This window comes from Macrosteles quadrilineatus, unplaced genomic scaffold (assembly GCF_028750875.1).
Source record: "Macrosteles quadrilineatus isolate MER2022 unplaced genomic scaffold, UCM_ALF_1.0 Scaffold_9__3_contigs__length_116548681, whole genome shotgun sequence".
NCBI lineage: Eukaryota > Metazoa > Arthropoda > Insecta > Hemiptera > Cicadellidae > Macrosteles > Macrosteles quadrilineatus.
Genome location: NW_026542602.1, coordinates 71,960,869 through 71,980,525, shown reverse-complemented (window position 1 = coordinate 71,980,525; position 19,657 = coordinate 71,960,869). Strand labels below are relative to the sequence as shown.

The window sequence follows — 19,657 nt, the reverse complement described above, 5'->3', positions numbered from 1 at the left end:
CCAACAATTTTGTTGTCTACTTAAGGCAGAGAGAACAACTTTTACTCTAAGCTCTTTCATTCATCGAGTAAACAGTTTGGCGTCTATGAATATATATCATTATAATTTCACAGCTTTCAGAATAATGTTATTTAAGCTAATTAAATTTCACAACTTTTAGATTAATAAATTGAACTTAACAATATTAGTCGGCAGTTATATACCGTTTATGTTCAGTATTAAAATTCACCTTTAAATTAAAAGTATATAGGTATGTATGTATTTTGAACAAAGCAGCTTTTTACATTATTCAATTTAATGTTGGCATTGAATATTAAATATTCAAAGATGTTGGTATATTATTATACTAAAATGCTATGCGAAGGGGGGGGACAGGTCCCCGACGTCGAGAGTGGTAAAGGAAGCGGAAAGGTGAGCAGTGAAAAAAAGGAGTACGGAAACCCTTTATGACTGTTAAATTAACGTATCTGTAATACTTAAATGCTATGGAAAGATAAGGAAACAGGTCTACGATGTAGGAAGTAGTGAAGGAAATAGTGAAGGAAGTAGTCAAGGCGAGCGCTGCGGAGTGTAGGGGGCCTTTATGATGACAGTTAGAATAATGTATCTGCAATTCTTAAAATGCTAAGGGAAGGGAGAGAAACAGGTCCACGACGTAGGAAGTGGTGAAGGAAGTAGTCAATGTGAGCAGTTCGGAGTGTGGGAAGCCTTTGTGACAATTAGAATAATGTATCTGTAATTCTAAAAATGCTATGGGAAGGGAGGGAAACAGGTCCACGACGTAGGAATCGGTGATGGAAGTAGTCAAGGCGAGCAGTCCGGAGTGTAGAAACTCTTTGTGACAGTTAGATTAATATACCTGCAATACTAAAATGCTATAGGAAGGGAGGGAAACAGGTCCACGACGTAGGAAGTGGAAATGGAAGTAGTCGAGGCGAGCATTCTGGAGTGTAGAAACCCTTTGTGACAGTAAGATTAGTGTTATTGCAATTCTAAAATGCTATGGGAGGGGAGGGAAACAGGTCCACGACGTAGGAAGTGGTAATGGAAGTAGTCGAGGCAAGCATTCTGGAGTGAAGAAACCCTTTGTAACAGTTAGATTAATGTAACTGCAATATTAAAATGCTACAGGAAGGGAGGGAAACAGGTCCACAACGTAGGAAGTGGTAATGGAAGTAGACGAGGCGAGCATTCCGGAGTGTAGAAACCCTTTGTGACAGTTAGATTAGTGTAACTGCAATTCTAAAATGCTATGGGAAGGGAGGGAAACAGGTCCACGACGTAGGAAGCGGTGATGAAAGTAGTCGAGGCGAGCAGTCCGGAGTGTAGAAACCTATTGTTACAGTTAGATTAATATACCTGCAATACTAAAATGCTTGAGGAAGGGAGGGAAAAAGGTCCACGACGTAGGATGTGGTAATGGAAGTAGTTGAGGCGAGCATTCTGGAGTGTAAAACCCCTTTGTGACAGTTAGATTAATGTAACTACAATTCTAAAATGCTATGGGAAGGCGGGAGGGAAACAGGTCCACGACTTAGGAAGCGGTGAAGGATGTAGTCAAGGTGAGCAGTCTGGAGTGTGGGAACCCTTTGTGAAAGTTAAATTCATCTATTTGAAATTCTAAAATGTTATAGGAAGGGAGGGAAACAGGTCCACGACGTAAGAAGCGATGTAAGATGTAGTCAAGGTGAACAGTCCGGAGTGTGTGAACCCTTTGTGAAAGTTAAATTTACCTATTTGAAATTATAAAATGCTATAGGAAGGGAGGGAAACAGGTCTACGACGTAGGAAGTGGTGAAGGAAGTAGTCGAGGCGAGCATTCCGGAATGTAGAAACCCTTTGTGATAATAAAAACAATGTACAGTATCTGCAATTCTAAAAATGCTACGGGAAGGGAGGGAAACAGGTCCACGACGTAGGAAGTGGTGAAGGGAGTAGTCGAGGAGTCTAGAGTGTGGGAACCCTTTGTGACAGTTTGATCAATGTATCTGCAATAATAAAATGCTATGAGAAGAGAGGGAAACAGGTCCACGACGTAGGAAGTGGTGAAGGAAGTAGTCAAGATGAACAGTCCAGAGTGTGGGAACTCTTTGTGATTTACTCTTTGTGATGGGAACTCTTTGACAGTTAGATTAATGTATCTGCAATAATAAAATGCCATGAGAAGAGAGGGAAACAGGAAATACATTACGTATATTACCAATGACTTTGGTTAATTAATGGACGAGAAGTTAGGATTGTTGTTGACTGAGATTTGGTTTTTTTAGAGGTTGGCTGCCTCTTTTAACCTTGCATTAGCCCGTCCATATAGACTAAGCGCCCGTGCGTGGATCGTTTACAGCAAAGCAAGGGGTGAGCCGGTACAGGGCAAAGGTGAACTGTACTAATAAAATTTAGTGGCAGTGACCAGGATCCGAACCCACGACATCGCTGCCTAGGGCCCGAAGTCCGCGTGACGCTACCGACTGAGCCACCTACTCACCATTATTTGCCCCGACTCATGGGTTGATTTGCCCATACAAATAACATTATTGTGTTCACCAGTGACACCGGTAAGTATGCTAGGTGTGGGTGGACTCTTTCATTAATGCGCTCATGTTCACTCATCCCGTTACGCGCAGAATAAGCGTACTAGTATATGATTTTACTATCTGTCCCGGTTCCCATGCTTTACCCTTCTGAACTAAAATTGATTCATTTAGCTCTAAGTTAGGCAATGGTTTACAAGTTTTATCGTACCATGACTTACAGTTACTACACTTAGCTGTTAGTTTTGCCTTAACATTTACATCGAAATTCTTAGGCTTAAGTTGGTTGTCTACACAAGGGGTTTTGGTCTTAATCCTTCTACTTAGCATAAAGTTGAGCTGGTGATAAGCCAATATCTTTCAAGGGGGTGTTTCTGTATTCTATTAGTTATACATAAACATCTGTGTTGCACTCGGAAGCCCTTCTTAACATGTTTTTGGCTATAGAAACAGACTTTTCGGCAAGTCCGTTGGATTTGGGATAATGCGGACTGGATGTTATTACATTAAAATCATAATCTGATGGAAAATTCCTTAATTCAATACTATTAAAGGGCATATTGTCTGCAATTTAAGTGTTTGGGATTCCAAACCTAGCAAAGATTGGTTTTAATTTTTGAATAACACGACCTGCTGTTTTCCCATTCAAAGTTACAAACTCTAGCCATCTACTATAATAATCAGTAATTACTGAGTAGTCATTAGGGCCAAATTGAAAAATATCCGCAGCTAATTTTTGCCATGGTCTGTCAGGAAGTGGGTGACTTTACATAGGTTGTTTGGTATTCGATTTACGAAATCTATCGCAAACTTTACACTTAAGAACGGTTTCATGTATTTACAAAATTGTATTTACCTTTTGTCTACAGCTCAATAAGTTGTAACTTCCGTTACGGCCCTTTCGGCATTAACATGCCATCATCAGACGTCTTCGGCTGAAGCAGCGTCGTCACAGTAGAAACATATAACACGAACACATTTTACGAATACAAATACACAAAAATAAAACTAACAGGCCTGTCGCACACACGTTACCGGTTGACATGATCAGAGCTAGATGCCGACTGGAGGTTAATCCTGCATCGTTGCTGGTGTGACGGTGTTATCAGCTGACCTTTGTACTCCTGCCTTTGGTCTATAATTGTCCTGGTTTAAAATGCTATTGAATATGAAGTGTGATTTATATTGTAGTTTCTCATTTAAAATTGTGTCATCTAAACTATTTTCTTTAAAAGCTCTGTAAATTTCATATTCTTCGAGTGTATCCAGTTTATTTCCTTTCTTGCTTGTGTGGAGTATCTCTAGGCCATTGTTCAGATCGTACATGTCATGATTTTCGTCAACCAGGTGTTGTGCAAAGGAGGATTTTTGTTTGTCGATTCTTGGGCATGGATGATGTTCTCTGTATCTAGTTCCGAATGTCCGTCTAGTTTTTCCTATGTAAAAGCTTGGACAACCTGCACATTTATTTTTGTACACACCTGACTTCTCACTTTTGTCAATTATACTATCCGACACATTTAATTTGTTAATTGTCTTGTTGTTTGTCTTAAAAGCTAATTCAATACCATGTTTCTTCAACTCTTTTGTAAGTGTATACTGAATTGAGTGTGAGTATTCTGGCAACAGCATCACGAATGAGGGCATGGAAAGGATTCAAAAACTTCAGAACACTGCAGTAATATTTATATATGGTCTGCGGAAACGCGATCATATATCTGAATTTGAAAAAACTGCCGGTCTTTTGCCCTCAGCAGCCGTATGCCGGATGCAAACCTGCACTCTGGTTCATCAGATACTGGTCAAAAAAGAACCAGCTTACCTGATGGAAAGACTGGTCTCCCGCGATCGGGTGTCTCGGTACAATACTCGACAGGAAAAGCAGTTTCACTTCCCGAGAGTGAGGCTGGAGATTGCCAGGAGAGGCTTTTCATACTTTGGGCCCAAGTTGTATAATGACCTCCCCGGTGATCTTAAGTTGCTGGGTGTTCCAGCCTTTAGAAATAAGCTAAAAGAAATGTATAGAAAGGACCTCAAATTTTGTAAATAGATTCTGTACTTTTTGTTATTAGTTTTATTTCGTATTAGTAATTATATTGACAAGAGTTATCCTGTAAAGCAGTATGTACTGAAGAACACTTGCTAAATAAAGGCATTTTTATTTATTTATTTAATGCTACACCCAAAGTTCACCCACTTAGGCGCGTTCCCCTTAGCCTATATGCTAAGCTCAAAGACACATTAGATGAGTTAAGAAATGAAGGTATCATTGCAGAGGCCAATCGACCTACTGATTAGGTAGGTACAAAGCCTAGTAATAGTAGAAATACCCCAGCCGCAGCAAACCTGCAGACTAAGCGAATTTCCATTTGTCTGATTGGATTTACACTAAATTGTCTCCTTAAAAATATCACATTTATTCCCTATTTAAATAGGACTAGGTGAACCCGTGCGAATTCGCACGAATAATAAATTATGATATTATAGCAACGTCGTTAGGAGTTGCGTCGTTGTATCGACGTTGGTCTTGAGCTCGATCGTTGGCTATATTCATTGTAAGTTCTTTTTGCTCTTCAGTAGGAGTATTTTAAAGAACGGAGCTCATCATGCTGAAAACTTGCGCGTATGGATTAATATCAACCAAATGTTGAGTCAAAATGTGCATGAGTTCAGTGCTGCAAGAGCCATTAGCTTTGTTTAGCATTCTTTCTTAAAGAGCGGTTTCGACGTCGTAGATATAAATTGGGGCATATGTGGGATGCTCCCCTTCTGACGGTTGTAAGGTGCCAATTGAGAGATAAATTGTGCGTGCAACTTAAACATGAAAGGCCCTCCGCTGTTATGTTCTTCAATTTTAGCTCGAGTGCTGACCATTGTGAACGCAGAGTTGTACGATCTAATGTTCTCTAGTACAAAAGGAAAACTTAAGTTGTTACTATTAAGCAAAGATTATACTGAAGATTACACAATACATATATTGTAGTCAAAGGTAACAGTGTGGAGTAAGGGCAATAAGGGAACTGTTTAGGACGATTATATTAAGATATCTACAATCCTAAAATGCTATGGGAAGGGAGGGAAACAGGTCCGCGACGCAGGAAGTGGTGAAGGAAATAGTAAAGGCGAGCAGTCAGTCTGGAGTGTGGGAACTGTTTTGACGATTAGATTATGGTATCTGCAATCCAAAAATGCTATGGGATGGGAGGGAAACAGGTCCGCGACGTAGGAAGTGGTGAAGGAAGTAGTCAAGGTATACTGTCCGGGGTGTGGGAACTGCTTATGACGAGTAGATTAAGGAATCTGCAATCCTAAAATGCTATGGGAAGGGAGGAAAACAGGTCCGCGACGTAGGAAGTGGTGAATGAAGTAGTAAAGGCAAGCAGTCCGGAGTGTGGGAACTGTTAATGACGATTATATTAAGGTACCACAATCCTAAAATGCTATGGGAAGGGAGAGTAACAGGTCGGTGATGCAGGAAGTGATAAAGGAAGTAGTAAAGGTGAGCAGTCTGGAGTGTGGGAACTGTTTATGATGATTAGATTAAGATATCTACAATCGTAAAATGCTATGGGAAGGGAGGGAAACAGGTCCGCGACGCTGGGAGTGGTGAATGAAGTAGTAAAGGCAAACAGTCCGGAGTGTGGGAGCTGTTAATGACGAATATATTAAGGTAGCTGCAAACCTAAAATGCAGTGGGAAGGGAGGGAAACAGGTCCACGACGTAGGAAGTGGTGAAGGAAGACAGCAATTAAAACTATTACATCAATACACAAAAGCTCCATGCCTATTAATATTTTGTCTTTTTTATTTCCCTGTAAAAGGGTTTGGCTATCTTAACTGCTATAATTGTATTTTGTAATATGGAGTAGGAAAAAAACTTACGTAAATCGAGTTTAACAGCTTACACTAATGAAATCATATTTTATTCAGTGACACTTTTCATCAAGAATTTTAACAATACTACATTTTTTTGGGAGTGGATGCCTGAGCTGCCGAACTTGCGCAAGTAGTCACGGAGAAAAACGAATGTGCACGAGTAATGCCGAGAATGACCGATGCTGTCGATGCCGATGCTATCAAATCCATGCTTTAGTACAGTACTGTACCGAGCGAATTGGGAAGAAAACTTAGGTCAAAATTATTACAATCTTTCATATTTTTAAAACTCCAAAAGTAAAGAGTTTTTAAGTTTGTGTCAAATAACCTAGATTGCAATTATTAATTGAAATATTCCATACATAAAAGTGCAACCGGGACCAAATGTTGATAAAACGGGACAAATAAGCGTCCCGAGAGGATTTGTTGGGACGGACCAGTCACCCTAAAGCGGGACGTCTGGTCACCTTAGCTATGGTACATAGTACATGTCAATTTTTCAATGTTTTAAAAATTTTATTTTAACTTATAACTATGAGGATTCATTCTTGAAACTATCAGTTCAATTATAAAACCAAACTTTGTTTATTATGGGGGGAACGAGGTAGGAGTGGCTAATCACCTGGCGGGAGGAAGGGGTAGAGGGAGTTTGTGGAGCCGGCCACTGGGGCCCGAGATGTTGTATAGTACATACGCACCTACGCACCTATAGTATTTAAATAAAAATACCTTAGAATCTAGAATTAATACATTTTAAATTATTTAACTTTTTTTTTTTAATATATAGGCTATACTATTTTTTTATCTTCAATTTATGATCTGCTGTAAAGTGATCTTCAATGGGGAAAAAAAGAAAAAATGGGTAGGGGGCCCGGGCCCTGTGACCAGAGTTGCACCAGCCCCACCCTTGTGGGGGCCATGTAGGAAGTAGTAAAGGCAAGCAGTCCGGAGTGTGGGAACTGTTTATGACGATTAGATTAAGGTATCTGCAAACCTAAAATGCTATGGGAAGGGAGGAAAACAGGTCTACAACGTAGGAAGTGGTGAAGGATGTAGTCAAGGTGAGTAGTCCGGAGTGTGGAAACTGTTAATGACAATTAGATTAAGGTATCTACAATCCTAAAATGCTATGGGAAGGAAGGGAATCGGGTCCGCGACGTAGGAAGTGGTGAAGGAAGTAGTAAAAGCAAGCAGTCCGAAGTGTGGGAACTGTTAATGACGATTAGATTAGGGTATCTGCAATCCTAAAATGCCGTTGGAAGAGAGTGAAACAGGCCCTTGACATAGGAAGTAGTAAAGGTGATCATACTGGAGTGTGGGAACTGTTAATGGGGATTAGATTAAGGTATCTGCAATCCTAAAATGCTATGAGAAGGGAGGAAAACAGGTCCATGACGTAGGAAATGGTGAAGGAAGTAGTAAGGCTAGCAGTGCAGAGTGTGGGAACTGTCTGGCATTTATGTATCTGCAATTCTAAAATAGTATAGGGAAGGACGAAGGAAGGCAAACAGGTCCACGACGTATGGAGTGGTGAAGGAAGTAGTGAAGTTGAGCAGTGTGGAGTTTGGGAGCGGATTAATGTATCTGCAATACTAAACTGCTTTCAGAGTAAACTAATTATTTTCCCCGAGCAATGCTTGGTCCCCAGGTACTGCTAGTATTAAGAAAGAACCTTTTCTAGTTCCTAAGCCTGAGGAAATTATGGCTAGACTTAGTGGTAAAATTTACTTTGATGATTTAATCATAGCTGGTTCTATTGAATAAGAACACGATATTATTCTTAACAAAGTTCTTCAGAAAGCAAAAGACTATAATGTTAAGTTCAACAAAGACAAGTTTCAGTTTAGGGTAAACTCAGTAAACTTTGTAGATAAAGTAGTTTCTTAAGAGGGCATTATAAACCTTTAATGTGTTTATTAGAAATGTCCACATTTCTGTATATCCCTATATATATATATATATGTCCCTCAATATATCCCTAATTTGTCTAATTTAACCTCCCCTTTGCGCTACCTTACTAGGAAGAATGTAGATTGGAATTGGTCGAATGAACATGACCAAGCCTTTAATAACTTAAAAGCTAATCGTGCATAAAACATGGTCCCTAGAGGCCAAAAACACCATCCGTTCAAATTCATATACATATATATGTGTCCGTTAGCGCGATAACTTGAGAAAAAATGATCCGATTTTGATGAAATTTGGTACAAACGTGTAAACCTACGTTTATTCTAACGAGTTTGCGAACCAGTATGATCGGACAATGGGAACGGGGGTTTATGGGGGCTTTTATGGCGTAAAAATGGTTTTTTCTCATTTTCGACCCAAAAAACATAAAATTTTGCAATTTCTTTCCAAACAATTTTGTAGAGCTTAAAAAAACAAATAATTTTAAGATTTACCCCCACATATTATATACCAAAATTTTCGTCTAGGTGTGTAGATGTGCAAACTGGCTTTAGATTTTCAAAATATATCTTTTTACGGGCGTGGGCTGCCCTCAAAGTTCCTTCCATAAGGATAACATTGTAATTGATTTGAATGTTATTACGGGCGTGGGCTGCCCTCAAAGTTCCTTCCATAAGGATAACATTGTGATTGATTTGAATGTTATTATGTTCTGAAACATATGTCAATACATTAGTTAAAAAAATTTAATCCCAGATGTTTTGTTTGATTTTGAAATGTAAACAGTTTGCATGTTTTTAAAAATAATTAGAAACCCGGGAAAGAAATGTTACCTATAGGGCACGACGGCAAAACAACAAAGAAATATTGCCGGTCGGACACGGCGAGTCAACATACGGCAAGCAATGCAAAACGTAAGGATTCAGACGAGGAATTGGAACAGTTAGTGGCAACGTGTACTAACAAAATTATACTGACAAATACAATAACTCAGCAGCATTCACTTGGCGAGATGGCATTAAAATTTAATGTGGTGTGCTACATTTTAAAGAATAACAAAGAGGACATGGTGAAAGATTTTCATCCTGCTGCCATAAAGGAAAAGTGAATCTATCACCATACCGAGAGAGCTATTATATCCAGAGCCTACTAAATGGAGGAAATCATTTGAGCAGAAACTACAAAGAGAACATTAGATCGTACAACTCTGCGTTCGCAATGGTCAGCACTCGAGCTAAAATTGAAGGACATAACAGCGGAGGGCCTTTCATGTTTAAGGTGCACGCACAATTTATCTCTCAATTGGCACCTTACAACCGTCAGAAGGGGAGCATCCCACATATGCCCCAATTTATATCTACGACGTCGAAACCGCTGTTTAAGAAAGAATGCTAAACAAAGCTAATGGCTCTTGCAGCACTGAACTCATGCACATTTTGACTCAACATTTGGTTGATATTTATCCATACGCGCAAGTTTTCAGCATGATGAGCTCCGTTCTTTAAAATACTCCTACTGAAGAGCAAAAAGAACTTACAATGAATATAGCCAACGATCGAGCTCAAGACCAACGTCGATACAACGACGCAACTTCTAACGACGTTGCTATAATATCATAATTTATTATTCGTGCGAATTTGCACGGGTTCACCTAGTCCTATTTAAATAGGGAATAAATGTGATATTTTTAAGGAGACAATTTAGTGTAAATCCAATCAGACAAATGGAAATTCGCTTAGTCAATTTCAGTGCCCAATAAATTTGAGTGCCTTTATTTAGCAAGTGTTCTTCAGTACATACTGCTTTACAGGATAACTCTTGTCAATTTAATTACTAATACGAAATAAAACTAATAACAAAAAGTACAGAATCTATTTACAAAATTTGAGGTCCTTTCTATACATTTCTTTTAGCTTATTTCTAAATGCTGGAACACCCAGCAACTTAAGATCACAGGGGAGGTCATTATACAACTTGGGCCCAAAGTATGAAAAGCCTCTCCTGGCAATCTCCAGCCTCACTCTCGGGAAGTTAAACTGCTTTTCCTGTCGAGTATTGTACCGAGACACCCGATCACGGGAGACCAGTCTTTCCATCAGGTAAGCTGGTTCTTTTTTTACGAGTACCCGATGAACCAGAGTGCAGGTTTGCATCCTGCACACGGCTGCTGAGGGCAAAAGACCGGCAGTTTTTTCAAATTCAGATATATGATCGCGTTTCCGCAGACCATATATAAATATTACTGCAGTGTTCTGAAGTTTTTGAATCCTTTCCATGCCCTCATTCGTGATGCTGTTGCCATATGAAGGAAAACAGTAGTAGTATAGCACTGACAAGACAATTGATTGAATCAGCTGAATCTTGGCTGTCTCAGGTAGGATGGTTCGGCATTTGTACAGACCCCGCAATCTACCCAACGCCAGCTGGGAAACATGGGTGATATAATCAGAGAAGGTTATACACCAGGTCCTTTCGGACTGTCTAATATTACGCCCAAAGTCCTGGCAGTGTGGCTCACCTTCAACTCCACGTCATCAAGTTTTACCTGCACGTCTCCATCAATGATCAATTGAACAAGTCTATTAGTCTATGTGGACGGGCAAATGCAAGGTTAAAAGAGGCCGCCAAAACCTCTTAAAAAAAAAAAAAAAAAAAAACATAGTTGAGCGGAGCAATATGAAGAACATTGCATTTCTCCCGGTTTAACTTGAGACCATGCTTCATGGACCACTCACTGACAATTGCCAAATCCAAGTTCATCCTCGCAACAGCTTGGTCAATTGAGTTGACATCATAGGATAAATGCATCTGACAGTCATCTGCATAGGCGTGCACATTGCAGAAGTGTACGCAATTGGATATGTCTGCAGTGTACAGGGTGAATAAAATGGGACCCCTGCGGCACTCCCGGACTTTGTCAAGGGGAAGTGAAACATCAGCTCCCACTCTAGTCACCTGTTCTCTTTTTTCCAAGTACGACTGCATCCAAGCAATTGCATTATCCATTAAACCAAGATGTCCCAATTTAGCGAGAAGTAAACTGTGGCTTATAGAGGCAAACACCTGTGAATAGTCAAGCATGACAACAGAGCTACACCTGCCCCGGTCCCTCGCCTCAAACAAGTCTGCAAACATATTCACCAATGCAGTGCAGGCACTGTGGTTTCTTCTAAACCCTGACTGTAATTTTGGAAGGATTTGTTCTTTTTCTAAATGTTCTAGAATTTGTTTTATTGCTAATTTTTCCAGTACTTTTGATATGGCATGCAAGACTGATATAGGTCTAAGCTCACTGAAGTCAGTAGGATAAGATTTTTTTGGAAATGGATGGACTATACTAGTTTTCCATGCCTGAGGGAATTTGCCTGATCCTAATGATTCATTCATCAAGTGAGTTAAGGCACCAATTGCTTAAGGACAAACTGCTTTAATCATTAAAATATTCAAGTCGTCAACTCCAACTGCTCTAGAGGTTATTATTTCGTTTATTACCGTTTTAACATCCTTCTCTGAGACTTTAACAAAGTAATCATTCATGTCATCAACTTTAAAAGTATTTGGGAGTTGTGTGTTACAGTTTTTTTCCAATTAGATCACTCTGTTTTAAACATTTCCAAAATTTTCTCGAATCTTTACAGTCTGCAAGGTTATCAGTAAAATATTTCTTTTTTGCCTTCCATTTTACACCATTTAGTCTATTCCTAATTATCTTGTTCTCCGTCCAATCCTTATCTTGTCTAGTTTTCTTATACTTAGTTCTAAGTTTATTTTTTAATTTTGTTAACATGATCACTTCCACATTTCTCCAAGGTGATTTCCTCTTTGAAACTAATTTTGTTAACATGATCACTTCCACATTTCTCCAAGGTGATTTCCTCTTTGAAACTCGTTTTGTTACTAGAGGTGCTAATGCGTCATAAATGTCTTTCTCATTGCTTGTAATAAATTAATTTACCTAACCCGCCATGTTAAACTTCCCTATTCCAAGAGTGATGTACATACAACTTCCTTACTTCTCGAGTGATGTAAAATATCAAAAAACTCACTCGGTGATGTAATGAAACCCATTTAAATAACATTGAGTGAATAACTTAAAAAATATACCTCTATGGAGCCAACGACGTTCAACGCTAGAAATCAGCTGTGCTCTTGAATTTTATTGATATGTTTTGAAGAATTCTCCTAACCTAGCTTTTGTTTGTAAATGAACGTTACTGTTAGAAGATGAGTGAAATGGATGATGATTAATATTGTTCGTAACCTCCTGTATATTGTCGGGTCAGGTAAAATCTTGTACGTTACACGTTACGCAAGAGTGTGTTTACATCACTTAGGTAAATTATGCAACTCGCTTCCGCTCGTTGCACAACCTTCACCTGCGTGATGTAAAAACGCTCTTACTACACTTGTAAGGTAAATAGCTATTATACAATCTACTCCAGTCATGTCATTTACATTTTCCCACTCTACACTTGCTAGTCTGGTAATCGCAACGTTAAAGTGTTTAAAATCTCTATAAGTAATTAATTTCGCTGAGCTTTTTTTCTTGTTTGTATTTTAATTTACAGTAAATTATCTTATGGTCAGTGATTTTCTTTTCACTATAATCTAAAATACTTGACGCATCAATTACGCCACACATATCCAGTTGAGTTGATTTATTAGTGATACATAATGTGATCAATTAGTGTGGCTGACTTGGAAGTGACTCTTGTGGGTTCAGTTATATGTTGAACAGTGTCATATATTTTCAGCAGACGACGGAAATGTTTCTCTTCATAACAGGAAGTTAGTAAATCAACGTTTGTATCACCTAAACATATGACGGAGTCAATTTCAGCTGCAATGTCTACAAACAATGCCCGAAACAAAGAACCAAGACAAGTATAGCTAATTTGTGGTGGTCTGTACATGATGGCTACGCCAAGTTTAGCACCTTTTGTTTGAAGGACCACTGAGATAAATTCTATGCCTGGATCAACTCCTGTTAAATCCCTTCTTTGGAAAACCAAGCCTTGCTTAATGTACAGGGCAATACCTCCACCTCCTTTTCCAGCTCTGTCAGCCCTCAGGAGTACGTATCCAGGTATCTCATAGTGATCAGAAAGTGAACCCGACTTAAGCCAAGCTTCAGAAATACCAAACACATCAAAATCAAAGTCAATTGCCAGTGCAGTCATCTCATCGAAACCTGTGTTTAGAGAGCGCATATTTAAATGAGCGATACACAGGTTTCTATTATTTCGTTTCCCGACAACTGGGGAGGGGCCGAACTTGAAGAGACTAGACTCTCCCCAACCTCACAGTGAGAAGTTAGCTTCTCACTGTGAGGCAGGGCAGACTCGATTTGTGGGTAGCATGTGCTGCCGGGCCATTCATGCGGAGAGACGCAGGGATCACCGCTTTAAATAAGGAGACCAGCCGTGACACACCCCCCCTGTTAAGGTGTCTCCCATCAAGAGCAAGGTGTCTCCGCACAACCCAACAGTTAGCCTCCACGTACATGACATTAAAATTGTTGCACATAAGGTCAAGTTGTGTCTTAAAATCATAAAGAGCTTTGTATGTGATATCAGAAAGTGCTTTATTTTTATATTTCATCATATTAGGGAAATTCTATTACTCATGTAATTCTACATTAGCAAAAAGTTAGCATAATAAGCTTATAAATCCTGTATTGTGTTAATTAACTAAATAAAGCTTGTAATATTTAGGCTTAACTTTATGTTTTTTTTTTCAGCTTGCAAGGATGTCCATTGCTGCCAACACATTTCAATGCTGTGGGAAGCAGTAATGGACTTAACTAAGAAGGTGGACGATATTCAGATAATGTTGGAGCAGAGACAAGGGGAGCAACTCTCTATCCCCCACCCCCAGAACACCTTAGAGGGATATTGCCCAACTGAAAGTCTAGGCCTACCTCTCAAGACAGAAGAGGAGTTCCTCGAATTTGAGGAGAAACTCAATAACTTAATATTCCGTCAAAAAGTTGTAAGTTTAAGTTATTAGTTTAAACATAAATTTAAATAAAAAAACATTAAAGTTGTTTCTAAACAACTTTAATACTCTGTTTGAAGTTCATTGTTGGTGATGGTGAGTTAATGTTGTTCAAAGGTTTATTGCGGACATTTTCCATCACGAATGTAAAAAACAATACACAACCATTACCAACGTAACGTTACGGATCAGATTCCAGATCCCGAAACGTTCTGTATTGTTTTTTAAATTCGTGATGGAAAATGTCTGCAATAAACCTTTGAACAACAACCTTTAATAATAACCTTTAAAATGGATTCCAAACAACTTTGCATAAGAAGAAATATTATCTTCACTGTTAGTCTACTTAAATGCACAATTAAGGAAGTGGTGTGAAGCAAAACTCCTTACATAAAGTAGCCTTTTTAGGTAAACTCATAAGCAACTATATTGGTAAAAAAATACCCCTGCGGACAAAGTTGCAGACAAAATTAATTTTGATCTGCCTGATTAAATTTTTTACTTAAATTTTCCCTTTCGCCTCTCATTGCTTCTTCCAATTTACATAACATTAGGTTTTAACAAGTTCTTGGGTTTTTTGCTACAGGTAGGGTAGGTAATTAAGTGTACTTTTTGGTAACATGTTTGTTTATAGCTTACAGTAGTATAAAATTAATAGATTTGCCAATAACAACATAGACATTTTTTATATTTATAACAAATAACTTTATGAAAACACTTTAAATACTAAATTATTTGTTTCTTTATGTTTACTAAAGAAATTGTTGATGTTTTGGAAAAGAAATTGTGAAATTCAATATTTTGATGGGCAAAAATTATGGAATCCAATTATTACCAGAAGACCTGTTCCTATAACCTAGGGTTGCTACACTAAGGGAAAAATCGGAACTGTCCGGACAGAATCGGGACGGGTGGGAACCCTGCATTAAAAATATCACATCTATTCCCTATTTAAAGGGCATTATAGTTTAACGAGTACTTAGCTTTGCCGCAACAGGGAGGGTAAAAAGGTGTTTTTTAATGGAAATAGTTTGTTAAGAAATAAATTCATTTTCCAAATTTGATCAAAATATGCTTATAAACAAGCAAACCACAACAGTTGACTTATTCTCCATAAGAATAACATGGGAATTTTTAATTTACAATTTTTTTTTATTTTCTCCTTAGCCATTAGGCACATAATAACGCTTCAATACACTAAATTCTTTGTTTCTTTAAGATCTACAAAATGGTTTGGAAAGAAGTTGTAAAATTTTATGATTTCAAGGTCAAAAATGGGAAAAACCAATTTTTACCCCAAAAACCCCTGTTTCCATAGTCCGATCACGCTGGTTCGCAAACTCATTCAAATAAACCTAGGTGTACACGTTTTTACCAAATTTCATCAAAATCGGATGATTTTTTCTCAAGTTATCGCGCTACCGGACATTATACATATGAATTTGAACAGATGGTGTTTTTGGCCACTAGGGATCTCAAAACAAAAAAGTAAATTGGTAATGGGTCCAAGTAATACCATTAGACCCAAGAGCTTTCCCTATACACTAATTCCATACATGGGAAATTCGTTAAAACTAAAATTTTATAAAAAATTGCTTTGTTACATATGGTGCAAAAACAAGATAATTAACAGCAATCCCATTTGTTCACAGCCTATCCATTACAATTATCTTGGTGCTTTCTTATTGGGTATACTGTACATTTAATTTGTTAGTCAAAGGTTATACCTACATCATTAGAATGAATAAATATAAACTAATAACTTATTTGTGTTTCTGTATCTAGACCAGGATGCTGCTTACCTTAAATGGTAATAATGTTAAAAGTCTGGCAGCAAACATTTTACGAAAAATATTATCAGACGATGTGGCAGAGACTTTTTCTCTGACAGGAAGAACCATTAGTGGCAATAATAAAAAAGTCTTTGCCACAACAAGTATCTATGCAATAGTTGGCGGTAAGTATTATTTAAAATTAATGTTTGATATTGCAAACAATTGATCTTTTAAATTCAACTTTGGTAGATTTTTTCAACTTATGTTTATTCTATGTAGTTACCAGCTGACACAGCAAATTTTTAATCACCTAAAATTCAATATTTTTATGTGTAGGCTAACTTATCTATATTTGTTAGGAATGTTATCAGTCCCTAGTGCAAATAAAGTTGATGGTTTACCAGCCTATAAAAAACACAGTTGATGGTTTGTTGGCATTGTTATGAAACATTTCAGGATCCAATCAACACAAAGCTGTAAACATTTCATACATAAACAAAAAAATCCTTAATAGAACAGAGACAGGAATGTAATCTGTTTAAGCCTATTGGCATATCAATTTTCATTGTTGGAAATATCAGAATGTCTTCCTTATCTTTCAATTTTCATTAGCTCAGTTCCATGAACTTCTATGTGGTTTGATCCAAACAGTGTTTTAGCGGAATAAAATAATAAAGCATCAAAATAAACATTGAAAAAGTAAACTTTAACGTTTTACAACAGCTTTTAGTTATCATGGAGGCTAACAATATTTACTTCATAAGACTCCTCTAATCTTTATAAGTCCATGGGGCGAAGACTGAGGAGATTTAAAGTTCTTGAAAAGGCAAGCGATTCACAAGTTTTGCCAAATAGTTATACAAGATAATATCATTGACTATTGTATATTGAAGTTGTGTTAACAGTCAGGAAAATATCATATTATGTTCCAGTAACTTTTCATGCCAATGTGAAATATTAGTTATTAATTATAAATTTAGTACCTATCATTAGGCCTACTTGGTTATATATACCGATATATAGTACGGTATTAAATATTTAATAAGTAAATTCTATTTTTCAATAGGTCTTTAACTTTTAATCTTTTTTTTAATAAATTGTGTTTGCTTCCAGAAATTTGTTTTAAAAAGTATGACAATTGCAAGGAGAAAGAAGTGAGGGAGTGTGTCAGTGACTGGCTCACACAAGCGAAATTTAGAAAACAAAGAAGGTACGTATTAAAATAAAAACTGTTAAAAGCTTTATTACCATAAGCCTAATTTTTCCAGATATATATTTTTTGAGCTTGAAAAACCAGAAATTCAGACTATTCTTAATAAGGGTGTTCCGCTATTTATATCAAAAAGGTTATATTTTGTAGAAACATTTTACTGCGGTAAAATCTGGTAACTATGTGTTTTTCTCAAAACCATTTTGTAGGACTTAAAAAGCAAATAGTTTAGTGTATTCAAGTGTTTTTGTACAATTATTGGTGAGAAAATACAAAATTTAAATTTAAAATTCTCATGTTCTTAAAGAGAATAATTAAATTTTTTGTAGTTTGCTTGTTTTAGGGAATTTCCCTATAGGGAAGTAGTTATTACCGTAGGTGGCACGGTACGACCTAGGCCCGGGACCGATTTACTTTTTCATTTTGATGTCCCAAGAGGCCAAAAACACCATTCGTTCAAATTTTTATATATGTATATAGACATATATATATATATATATATATTTACGTCCGTGAACGCGATAACTTGAGTAATTTTTGTCCGATTTTGATGAAATTTGGTTTAAAGGTGTAAAGCGGGATAAACTTGAATGAGTTCGCGAACCAGCACGATCGGACCATGGGAACGGGGCTTTATGGGGGGTTTTATGGGGTCAAAATTGGTTTTTCTCACTTTTGACCCTCAAAACAAAAAAATTCTCGATTTCTCTTTAGACATTTTTAAAGAGCTTAAAAAACAAATAATTTAGTATATAAAAGTATTTTTGTTTGATTATTAGTAACGGAGAAAATTTAAAAAATTTAAATCTAATATTCCCATGTTATTCTTATGGAGAATATTGTCAAATGTTGTAGTTTGCTTGTTTATTGATATATTTTGATCAGACTTGGCAAATTTATTTATTTTGTACTAAGCTATCAATATTTCACTCAAGAACACTTTTATTAGTTTCCTTGTAGCAGCAAACCTAGGTACTCGTTAAACCTAAAATTATTAAAATATATTTAACTGAAAATCAATTCAGACAAATGGAAATTCGCTTAGTCGGCAGGTTTGCTGCGGCGGGGGTATTTGGATATATTTTGATAAATCTTGGCAAATTTATTTATTTTGAGCTAAATCATAGACAAAAAGAATTAAATATAGACCGACAGCTGTGCTGCGGTTTGCATGAGTTCTGGCGTCCACCGTGTAGTTTGGCATTTTTGTAATGAAGTAATTTCAAACACTTTTAAGGGAAAGCAGTCCAAACCCATTAAAGTTTAGTAGTTACGGCGTACACGCTACCTTTGACTATTCCAATAGTCAATGACGCTACGTAACTACAAAGCATTCCCAGCGGTGGGCGCCAGAACCCATGCTAATCGCAGCACGGCTGTTGGTCTATATTTAATTCCTTTAGTCTATGATATGATATACTGAATGACGATAAACTATTTGAATTTGAACAAGGAAATTACAATTTATAACTGCTAAAGATTGATGTTAAGCTATTGTTATTGCACGTTCCATGCTATAGCAATAATTTCACTATAATATCATTTCAATTTAGAATTTAGAATTTTATTTTCAGAGAGAAGAGAGCCAGCGCTGTATAATTTCCTGTAAAACCATCCCAGTCAGCACAAGAGTTATTATATACATGGGTCATTCTCAAATATCGGGCACATTTCAACAAAATAAAAAAAAATAAAATTTTTTCTTAAAAATATATGTTTTATATATTTTTGTACTGTTAAGTTAAAGAACATAACTGTCATAGGTATGGTCAACAAAGATCATAAACAGTTTTTAGCGAAATTAAAAAAAATTGATCAGCCTTTTCACGGAGGTGAGATTATAGTAACGGAGGTGAGATTTTATTGTTTATATTTTAGGTCAATCTTGGTAAACTATGTAAAGTATATTGAAATATGTAAAATTTACATATAATTTACTTGCTGATATTTACATAGAAAATATCGTTACCTTTTGTTTTAGGTAAACATGAAATACTGTCTTAATTAATATGTGATTGATTTAAACCTATTTTCTGGCCAATTTCTTGATACATTTAATGTATACTGAATGTAACTTATTCACATCCCATATACTTTAATATAGACGTAAAATGTACATATATTTACGTCCAATATACATAAATCATTTTCCTGGATTCATACCAGATAGATTTTTTGCTCAAAGCCTTGAGAAAGAGATATTTTTCACTCAGACCAAACAGTTGCTTTTAGAGAAAGGTTTTCTTCGAAGAAGGGACAGTAGGAATTTACAATACAGGCAGCTAGACAAAGAACTGTAATACAACGGGGTGGCAAGTGCGAAGGTCACTTGCAGAATTCCTTCACCAAGCCAAGAAGTGTAG

At 37.0% G+C, this 19,657-nt stretch overlaps 1 protein-coding gene across 1 annotated transcript in view; it reads left to right on the top strand.

Moving 5' to 3' along the window:
* The window catches only part of LOC129003566 (tudor domain-containing 6-like), a 32,568-nt gene extending 13,522 nt beyond the window's left edge, over positions 1-19,046 (top strand). Inside the window, exons 5-8 of the mRNA XM_054431863.1 lie at positions 14,053-14,303; positions 16,095-16,266; positions 17,198-17,294; positions 18,869-19,046. Coding sequence (XP_054287838.1) covers positions 14,053-14,303; positions 16,095-16,266; positions 17,198-17,294; positions 18,869-18,893 — 545 coding nt within the window. The 3' untranslated portion in view covers positions 18,894-19,046. The remainder of the gene's footprint in view (positions 1-14,052; positions 14,304-16,094; positions 16,267-17,197; positions 17,295-18,868) is intronic.
* The last annotated feature ends 611 nt before the right edge of the window (positions 19,047-19,657 follow it).